The sequence below is a fragment of the Otolemur garnettii genome, unplaced genomic scaffold, assembly GCF_000181295.1.
Source record: "Otolemur garnettii isolate 467f Iridium unplaced genomic scaffold, OtoGar3 scaffold00091, whole genome shotgun sequence".
Classification (NCBI taxonomy): Eukaryota; Metazoa; Chordata; class Mammalia; order Primates; family Galagidae; genus Otolemur; species Otolemur garnettii.
In genome coordinates, this window is record NW_003852486.1 from 2,714,610 (window position 1) to 2,725,020 (window position 10,411).

The window sequence follows — 10,411 nt, forward strand, 5'->3', positions numbered from 1 at the left end:
CATACTTAAAGGCTGATTGTTGCCTGGTATTCTAATGAGAGATGACCACATTTTTGGCACCTGTCTTTCCCCATGGGAGCTGTTTCCCCTGCTTACATAGAGAAGGGGCCGAAGCAGAGGTGGTTGGAGCTGGACTTACAGCAGAACCGATCATGACAGCTTGCTTTAGTTTACTTCAGTTTAGTTTTGTTTGTAGCATTTTCTGGGCAGTTTTGGCCACCTCCCTTCCTCTGGAACATGCTGACTTCAGTCCTATCAGTTCTGTGTCCCGAATCCATTGGTTCTGGTCATCTGATGACACTTTGACACACTCAGGACCTGCCTCTCTCCCTCCTATTAGGGTACTTGCAGTCAAAACTAAATATTGCTGCTCAGGGGCTTCCTTCGGTCCTTATTTCAGCTCATCACCTTCAGCGGCCTGGCTTATGGCTCTGCTATTCTCCTTGATCCTGGGTGAGTATCTCTGCTCCTGTTGGTTTAAACTTCAGAGTTTTCTGGAACTTCGATTAGAATCCTCCCCCTGTTTATTTGACAGAGATTCAGGATGGTATTCAAGGATGGCACTTTCAAGAATGGTTTTCTTCTTCCCTTCTATATGGCAGCTATTCTAAACTCCCAAAAGCCACTTTGTCTATACCCCATTTATAATCTACTTAGATTATCAGATTTTTCCTCTTTCCCTATATATTCACTGATAGATTTATGACACTTTAATCTGCTTCCCTCTTTATATAAATCTTCTTAAGTGTACTAGTTATGAAAAGACAAAGGAATACACCCTGGGTGCCGGCAGCAGGTAGAGCCATGAAAGAAAGTCGAAATGTGAGACAGTCACCTTTCATTGATCATATTGCCTGTTTTCCTCTGAAAAGTGTTTCTTTCAAACACTCTTTCCCTAATTTTTCCCAGTTTCTTATTGCCTAGGTTAATCTAGAGATTTCAGAGACAAAGAGACCTGGGTTTCTTCCCTGACTCTGATTTCTTAGCTGCCTGAATTTATGTTACCAAACTCCTCTGGACCCTTGCTCTCTCTTCTCTGAAGTGAAGATAATATTATGTTTCTCAAAAGCTTGTTAGGAGACTTTTCATAATATAACAGTATCAGGCCATAACAATGCCTGCAGGATCCCTGCCCTGATCAGTCAACAAGCATGTCTACTGCCTTGATGATCTAGTGCAGGGGTTCTCAACCTGTGGGTCGTGACCCCTTTGGACTGTATCAAAGGTTCGTGGCATTAGGAAGGTTGAGAACCACTGATCTAGTGTGTCACCAAAGCCCAGATGGGCTCTCAGGGGGTACTGATGTGTCCAACCCCAGAGGCTGGTCTTATCCGAAACATCTGCATCCCCCATAGTACCTGACAGCTAACTTGCCCCTCATGAATATCCTTTGGGGTCTTCCAGGCTCACTTACACTTGCCCTTCCTTCAAGAAGCTTTCCTGGTCTGTGCCACCTGCAGGTGTCCACCTGCTGCAGAGTTTCCAAGTCCCTTACTGGTTCTGTTACTTTCTTACCTGAGTATCAGACTCGGAATGCTCATTTTCCTTCATGTGTATATAAGTTTTGTGGGTGGGGTTATGCAATGTCATACTTATGACAATGTCAAATCCATGACATAGTCTTGGATTTTAGACAGTGAGATAAGGCCTCAGTGAGTCTGACAGTAGTCACATTCTGAAGATTAAGGGCATGGGGCTAATGAGAAGTTGTTTAGAAGCCAGGAGAAGAAAATATTGCAGGATAAGCCACTGAGGTACTTGGATCCATCTGAAAAGCTCTAGGCTGGCAGTCCAAAGATACTCACTCTTCCAGAAAAATCCTATAAGGTAGATTGTGGGTGAGTTCTATAGGTGAAAATGCAGGGACTATTGAAGGTCAAGGGCTAAGAACCCTGCAGCATCAGGAGGGAGCCCCAGGGAGAGGAGTCCACCCACCTGGAGATGCTGTGGGCAGAAGCTTCTGTGCTTGAGACTTACATTGGGTCTGGGATCTGGTGCTCAGGAACTACTCATGGAGCTGCTTTCTGAGCTGCTGCTCTGAACCAGGGGTTGGAAAACTATAGCCTGCAAAGCTGAGAGTGAGTTTTACATTTTCAAATGGTGGGGAAAAGCAAAAGAAATAGTATTTTATAAAACATGAAAATGGTATGAAATTTAAATTTCAGTGCCCATAAATCAAGATTTGTTGGAACACCATCATGCTCATGTGTGTGCATACATACGACTGCTCTCATGCTACTTGGTGACAGTTGAGCATTGCAACAGAGACCATATGGCCCACAAAGCCCAGCGTATTTACTCCCTTTACAGAGAGTTTGCTGGCCGGGTCTAAATGCAATGCCAGGGAACTTTCTTTTGCTTAGGCAGGTCCTGCCCCCTTCCTCTACTCGCTGCAGCCCCCCGGGCAGCTTCACTTTCCTCCACCAGAGCACCAAGCTTTCTGCTGAGCCAAGAGGCTGCATAGCCACACATTTACTTCAGGCAGTGATAACCCATTGTTCTAATCCACCAGAATAGAAAAGCAAATCGATTGTTGCCTAAGGCTGGGCCACCATCCCATGTGAAGGAAACAGGCCGGGTCAGGTAGCTGTAGTCAAACTGGTAACTGTGGTTCCCAGCCAATGTCTGTGTCCCTCAAGGCTGGTCATCCCAGGAGAAGAAGGTCCCAATGTGACTGATGCTGTTGTCTTTGTATCTACCACCCTGTCTCACAAAGACTGGCAAGGGTGTTGTGTTCTTTGAACAAAGCCCTGGAAACTGACTTCGTGGCCTCACTCTTCATCTTCTTTCTTTTCTAGCTATTTGCACCAGACCTGGACTCCTCGGTAAGTTTTTTGGGGATTTCTGAGAGGGAGGCCTTTTCACTCAGGGGAGGGGAGATTTTGAAGCTTCCTGGACCGTGAAGAGAGACTCTGGTTCAAAACAGGCCAGTAAACTTCATTTCTGGTTTCCCCACACCCACTCAGTCTTGAGAGGGTGGATTTCTACCTCCAAAACCTAGAGGCATTTAACATTGTTTATCCTGGCAGGACACTCCTCCCCTGTGGCTGAATTCAAGAAGATGGCTACATTTCAGGTCCAGGGGCTCTTCACCTCTTTGTGGGCCTCTCTGAGAAAGGAACTTTCCTTTGCTCTGCTGGGCCCCAGCACATCCAGGCTTTACCGCAACCTTATTTGAATTAGAAATTCATCTGCTTCTGTGCAGCACAAGGCTTGACCAGCAGAGGACGCTGGCTACCTCTTCAGAAAGTCTTTGGGGAACACACAAACTGTCCACGCAAGGAGAGGGTGCACACAGACAAGGGGTTGGGGGAGAGGGAGGCTATGAGGGCCCCAACTCCAGCGCCTTGGTGGCAGCTTGTCAGTTTCTTTAACGCAGTCTATACTTTGGCTGCAGAGGCTTAACCAGAGGGGATAGTTGCCAGCCCTGCTACTGGTGTTCAGGGTCCTACACCCCGACAGGTACAGGTGGATTCCTTAAGGAGCACTGCTTCCGGGTCTGCACGCTGCTGTTTAGATTACTTAGTCTTTTTTCTTAGGCCACAGGGCTGCGTGTTGCTGCCAACACAGGTAGACAGCTGCTCTCTCTCTGCAGCCCGGTCCTCCAGGATGTTATTGCTCTGTCCCAGGCCCTTCTCTCAAGCCCTTTGCTGACATCGAAGACTAAAGACGAGGCTAACCACACCTTAGGACGGGCTGCCCTGTGAGCCCCTGCACTCTTCTCTCTGCTTTTATGTCTTTACTCCGACTGAATTTCTTATATACTTCCTTTTTTGCTTATTTTTTTTCTTTCCTAAGAACTGTTCTACTTACCTGAAAATGCAAATTCATTAAAATTAAGAATTTTAGAAACCACAGTGAAATAAAATATCCTGTGCTTCAGCCTGATAGGTAGTATTCCCCAGGCTACACAATAATGCCAACCCAAATTAATCTTAGATACAGTGACCCAAAGTGTTTTCCAGGTCATTGACCTTGAATTATATTTATAACCAGGTATATAAGCTTTGAACTCAGGTGTACAAAAATGAAAGATTTTTGTATTACTATATTTTGATAGAGTTTCGCTCTGCTGCCCAATGGTGCTATAGTGCCATGGTATCAGCCTAGCTCACAGCAACCTCAAACTTCTGGGCTCAAGCTGTCCTCCTGCCTCAGCCTCCTGAGTAGCAGGGACTACAGGCACCTGCCATAATGTTTGGCTAGTTTTTCTATTTTTAGTTCAGATGGGGTCTCGCTCTTACTCAGGCTGGTCTTGAACTCCTGAGCTCAAGGGATCCTCTTGCCTCAGCCTCCAAGAGAGCTGGGATTACAGATGTGAGGCACTAGGCCCAGCCAGAAACTTTTCTCAGTTTTTTATGGTTAAAATTTTAATTTCTATCTCTAGCCTTCAAGTTTATATTGCTCTCCCCAAAAATTAAGGGAGAAGAACAAAAGAAATAAACATAAACGTTTAGAGTTTTCTCACTCAACCACTTCTCTTGGCTTGATTCCAAGTTTCAGGAAATTTGGGCAGCATTGAGACAAGGCAGGCAATGGGAAAAGTCACTGTTACCTACCTAGGCATCTGGATCATCCCATGTAGCCCATGTTGGCTTCTATTAAGCTGTTTATACCCCAATAGGCTTCCTGTCAAATGTGGCCTTTCCCAGTGCACCAGAACACTCTCCACTGACTGACCTATTCCACAAAGGCAGGGCATGATCAGTCCCTGCTGTGTTATTGCTCTGAGACTTTGCCAGGTGGCCAAGCCTACTTCCCAGGAACTCCCGAGGGCAACAGTGTGATCTATTTTGTTCATCAATGTCCTCTGAGTTCTTGAAACAATACCTGGAAGGTAGTATGTGCTCAGCACCTGTTCAGCTCTTCCTTAGTCTCCCCACACAGGCCTCTCTACTCTGCCTGCGTGTCTTGCTACTAGCATTTCTGTTGATGTTTTCTACCCCTAGAGTTCTATGAGGAAGCAGAACCTAGTCCTTGATTCCTTGGAACTTATCTGGAGACTCTCCAGATCCTCTCTCCTACTGCCAACCTCTAGAGTTCTCTAGACCAACTATTAAATACTATGGCTCTGAGACTCTGCAGTTCTGACTTTCTCTGCTCTCTGCTCTCTGCATTTCTTCTCCACTGGGTATTTGTATAAGGGACGATGTCATAGAAGGGGTCAGGGTGGGTCACTGATGGTGAGAGAGAGAGCTGAGTGGTTCAGCTCAAGTTGTGTGCACACACCCTGCCTCAGTCTGGCTGCTGTAGAAAGAGGGTTGTGGAGAAGAACAAACACAACAGATACCATCTTCACCCTTCTGCTTTGGCCTGGGGTTTCCACTACTGGACCATGTGACCACAGGACCACCACATCCCCGAGGACCATACTCCTCATCTGCGAAGCAGTGGACTGGATGGGCTTCATGGTCTCTGTAGGTCCTTTTGGCTCTGACTACCAGAGAGTCCAAATAGTCTGTTGGATCTTTAACTAGCATCTCTCCCTTAATCTTCATACTGAAAAATTCAGAAGTCACGTCTAGGCATCTAGAAGTGAAGTTTCTTGAGGGTACAGTTGGGGGTGTAGCAGAATCAGAACTCAGAGGTGGGGCAAGAGCCTCTCCCTGGTCTTCCCTCCTGCTCCCTCCTTCTTGGCCCCTCAACCCCACTCACCTCTGTCAGGGGCAGAGGGTCCCAAATTGACTGAGTATGTGCCCAAGCAACCCCTGGACTCATCCCGGATCTCCAGCTAAATACCCCATCTCTTTGCAGGGCCCCCACCCAGAGTCCGGCTGGTGAAAGGTTCCCACTCTTGTGAGGGGCGGGTGGAGGTGGAACAGCAGGGCCATTGGGGCCTGGTGTGTGATGATGGCTGGGACATGAACGACGTGGCTGTGCTGTGCCAGGAGCTGGGCTGTGGTGTGGCCAAGAGAGCCATCAGTGGTAATTTATATAAACCATTACCAAAAGAAGACCAGAAAATCCTTCTTCAAAATGTCGACTGCAGTGGGACGGAAAAAACCCTGGCTCAGTGCAAGAAAGACGAAGATGTGTTCGGCTGTTCTCTTGATGAGGCCGCTGGTGCCGTGTGTGAGAGTGAGTATTCCCGACTCACCAACCACCTGGCAGCTGCCTGCACCCCTCAGGGTCACTCCTCTTCCTGGCCACAGACACTCACACCAGGGCTAACCGGCCTCCAGTCCTCACTCCTCAGACCTCCTCCGTCAGGAGCCCTGGAGATGAACAACATCCTCATTTAGAATTGTTACTCCCACGTGGTTGGCCTCATGCTTCTCTCTCTTTCAGTCTAACCTGTTTCTGTTATTTACACACGCGCAGAGATGGAGAAACCACTAAACGTTGTTGAGTGTGTATCCTGTATCTGGAGCTGGGGGTGGAGTTGTGGGGGAAGAGATGAACTCACAGAATATGTACATTTTCTGTTTAGTTTCAGTTTTCAAGGAGTCTACTGTGTAGTCGGTAGACAGGAGACACATACAGAGAGATGACAGACAGATTGATAGACACACCACTCTGCGTCCATTTACTTTCCTGCATGTCTTTCCTATCTGTGTACTACCAATTTCTCCCTCGCGTGTGTACTTTCTCTCCACTAGGCTGTGATTTGACTGAGGGACTAGTCTGTGTCTTCTCTTTCTTTGTCTCCCCGTGGAATTTGTTCCTGAGAAACGTTGCTTTTTTTTTCTGTAGTGACAGAGTCTCACTTTATCACCCTTGGTAGAGTGCCATGGCATCACACAGCTCACAGCAACCTCCAACTCCTGGGCTTAAGCAATTCTCTTGCCTCAGCCTCTCCAGTGGCAGAAACGTTGCTTTTTGCCCCGATACTGGAGTCTCATTCCTGTGGTCGGGAGCACTGATCTAGGCTACCTGGCTGATAACACCAACACTGAGCCAGAGTTTTTGGTTGCTGGGGCACATTTTGGATGTTACTGTGCTTCGTTCTTTTAAAAAACATCTTCACAATGTCTCTGCATCTTGTGAGCAGCAAAGGAGAAGTTGAAAGTGAAAATAATTTGAAAAATTAAAATGCTACAGAAATGATTGCAAGTCAACCTGGAACAGAGAAATGGTGTTTCCTGGGCTGATGCGCTCATGCATTCTTTCTGCAAGCCTCCGCTGGGCAACGCTGGGCAATTGAGTGTGGATTATACTGAACACCAAGGCCCAAGATGTGGCCACAGGGCCCCTTTCTGAGAAGCCTATGTTCTAACAGGGAGCAGACACTTCCCTTTTCTTTCTCCCCAGACCTGGAAAGCCCAGTTTTTGAGGACGTGAGGCTGGCTGATGGCCCTGGGCAATGCCAGGGGCGAGTGGAGCTGAAGCACCAGGACGAGTGGAACGCAGTGTGCCTAACGGGCTGGAACCTCCAGGCCGCAAAGGTGGTGTGCCGCCAGCTGGGCTGCGGGCGGGCCGTGCTGACCAAGAAACACTGTGAAGAATCTGCCCAGGGCCAAAGACCCATCTGGCCCAGCCAGATGTCTTGCTCAGGACAGGAAGTCAGCCTTCAGGACTGCCCTTCCAGGCCTCAGGGGAAGAGCAACTGCACCTTTGATGACCAAGTTTGGGTTGAGTGTGAAGGTAACGCTGTGTGTCTGGGACTCGGCTCATTCACAGATGTAGTTACATAGAATCCCATCCAGACAGAATTTACAAGGAACTCCTCATGTACCAAAGGACCGTTGCAAACTTATTTAATTGTGCTTATCACCAATTCTTTTGTTTTTAGAATAGAGATAATAAAACTTGACTTTGTATATGACAAAAATTTAAATAATGTTAGGTACTATATTAACAATGAACTGGTATTGTCTTCACTTCTGTGTAATAGGGACCAGATATACCAGTCTATGTATCTGTTGAGTTCTTTGATTTTTAAAACCTACTGCAAAGTCAATGATATATATTGGATTTATAGAATAGACTGGAAGAAAAAAGTCCCTAGTCAGAGAAGCAGGCCTGGAGCTGAGGGGCTGGAACCACATGGGGACCGACAGAAGGAGCTCTAATGACACACACACCCCACACACACATGAGCAGGTCCACATGCGCAGGTGACATTTGGTGAGATGTGACTGAACCTCTTCTTTCTTCTATCCCTTCCTCTCTCAACCCCCATGTCCTTGTCCATCCTGCAGATGCCTTTGATCTGAGACTCGCAGGAGACAAGCCGTGCTCTGGGCGACTAGAGGTGCTGCACAAGGGCGTGTGGGGTTCCGTCTGCGATGACGGCTGGGGGGCACGGGAGGACCAAGTGGTGTGCAAGCAGCTGGGCTGTGGGAAGCCCCTCTCTCCATCACCCAAAGACAGGAAAAGCTATGGCCCTGGGGTTGGCCGCATCTGGCTGGATGATGTTCGTTGCTCAGGGAAAGAGCAGTCCTTGGAGTACTGCCAGCATAGGTTTTGGGGGTATCATGACTGCACCCACAAGGAAGATGTAGCTGTGATCTGCTCAGGTGAGGCCTACAGATGGGGTTCATGAAGGCTGTCATGGAGGGTGATGCAGGGGGAGGGATGGTGGGTGACTCTGGGGATGAGGGTAGCTCTCCCAGCACCATGGGGCCTGCTCCAATGAGTGTTTGCAGGGGTTGAACTGAGGCATGCTAAGAGATTTCTTCTCCCTGGGGGCAGGGGAGTGGCTGACACCAGGAATGCCATTTAAAAGCCAACAAGTATTGAATGTGAGAACAAGGGGAGTTTTGAAAATTATTTGATCAACATTCTTATATTAAACATGAAGAAAGTGAAAATTATAGAAAATAGACAACTTTCCAAAATCATAAAAATTGCTTTCAAATCATAGAGCAGGTTTATAATGATCAGTCTTTACTCTCAACCCAGGGGTAATTCTCCTTGATGACTCCTATCCTTAAACCCTTTGAGATTGTCCATGAAAGAGTCTCATCAGAGGGTCAGGATCTCAGCCCTGAACTGCATATCTCTTCAGGGCCAGCAGAAAGAAGCCCTGTCCCAAATTGCAGCAGGAAACCAAAGTGCAGTCCCTGGGGGCCGCCTCAGGAGGGTCACAGTCTGAAGCCCCAGTGTAGTCAGTGTGAGGCTGCTCGGTCAAGCAACTAACTCTGGAACTCAGTAGAGCTAAGAGCTGACTGAGGCATGTGGAGAGCAGTCAATGTCCACAATAGAACAGATTTCAGCAACAGAAGTCTAGGATTTGAGCCCTGTTGCTGCTGCTTTGAAGCTGTATAATCTTAGAACTTAATTCTGAACCTAAGTGTTTTCATCTGAAAAGTGGAGACACACTTGTCCCATTAACCTCACAGACTTGTTACTGTCTGATGGTAAGGCATGTCAGTAAGTGTAAAAGCTGCTTGTGACTCACATGGGAGCTAGTCAAATGTCCTTGGAATAATGCCCAGGCCTCTGACCTGGCTCACATCAGTGTGGGGTGTGCACAGCTCTGTTCTCTTTCCTATTGGGGGCCCCAGTCCTCTTCCTTAGCTTGTGGAGCATGTGTGGAATAACCAACCCCTCTTTGGCCCATCTCTGTCCTCACTGCATTTTTCTCTTCTCTTTACAGAATAGTGTCCTGGCCTTCTTGAAACTTGGAGCTCCAATGGCTCTATCTGGTCCAGCCTGTTCTCCTGAGTTCTGGTCATCCTGGTGCCCATAGTAGGCCTCAGATTGGTCACCACCCCTCCTGCTCTCAGAAGTCAGAACCTGGTCTTATGCCTTGCTCAGAGGGCCAAACACCCTCAGCGCCACCTTCAGATATGAGCTGTTTCTTGCTGAGGAAGATGAGCTTCCAGTTGCCCTGTGCTCACTGCTGACCTCTTGGCACTGGTCTTAGCATTTCCTGCTGCTCCCAAGGCTGCCTAGAACAGGCCTGTCACTTTGACCAGAAGTTCAGGGACAATCTGTGTCTGTACACAACATACAAGGACAGAAATAATGGAATATTTGAAAGGGAATGTGGGTAGACAATTTTGGGGAATTTGAGGGAGAACTTAAGAGTTTTTTGGGACTCATCCTCAAGCTTCAGGTAATCACAATAATAACACTTCCTTATTCTGCTGTTTCTTATAGAAGGTGGACCTTTTTTTTTTTCAGAAGCAAAGCAGTGTTCTTTAGTCTTAGAACTTTTTGTGACTCTTAATAAAAGGTGTTTCCTCCTCTGATCACCCCAATGAATTACCTTTTTTGTCCATCATACACAACTTGCCAACATGGTTGGCTTTGACAAGAGGAATCTCAGAAATTCACTTTACTTTATCTGAGGAAAAATGCATTGGTTTTGGGGAAGGGTCAAGAAAGAGGCAGAAAGAGGTTGGAGAGTTCTGAAGTTGTGTCTCATGGCAATTAGAAAATATCATTTTTAGTTTACCAGCTGAGACTTTGGGGCCTGCAAGCCTGAGGCAAGACAGAATGATGCTAAGGAGATCGAGACTTA

At 47.3% G+C, this 10,411-nt stretch overlaps 1 protein-coding gene across 2 annotated transcripts; it reads left to right on the forward strand.

The window, feature by feature from the left end:
- The first annotated feature begins 358 nt into the window (after positions 1 to 358).
- On the forward strand, positions 359 to 10,139 carry CD5L (CD5 molecule like). 2 transcript variants are annotated; one of them, XM_012808558.2, is made up of 6 exons: positions 359 to 453; positions 2,799 to 2,825; positions 5,755 to 6,078; positions 7,252 to 7,584; positions 8,142 to 8,459; positions 9,542 to 10,139. In XM_012808558.2, exons 1-6 carry the CDS (start codon positions 426 to 428, stop codon positions 9,544 to 9,546), a joined length of 1,035 nt encoding a protein of 344 aa, XP_012664012.1. In that variant the 5' UTR covers positions 359 to 425; the 3' UTR covers positions 9,547 to 10,139. The 2 variants fall into 2 exon arrangements, with proteins under 2 accessions (XP_012664012.1, XP_023372265.1); XM_023516497.1 differs by having other exon boundaries at positions 8,142 to 8,194.
- Positions 10,140 to 10,411: the final 272 nt, after the last annotated feature.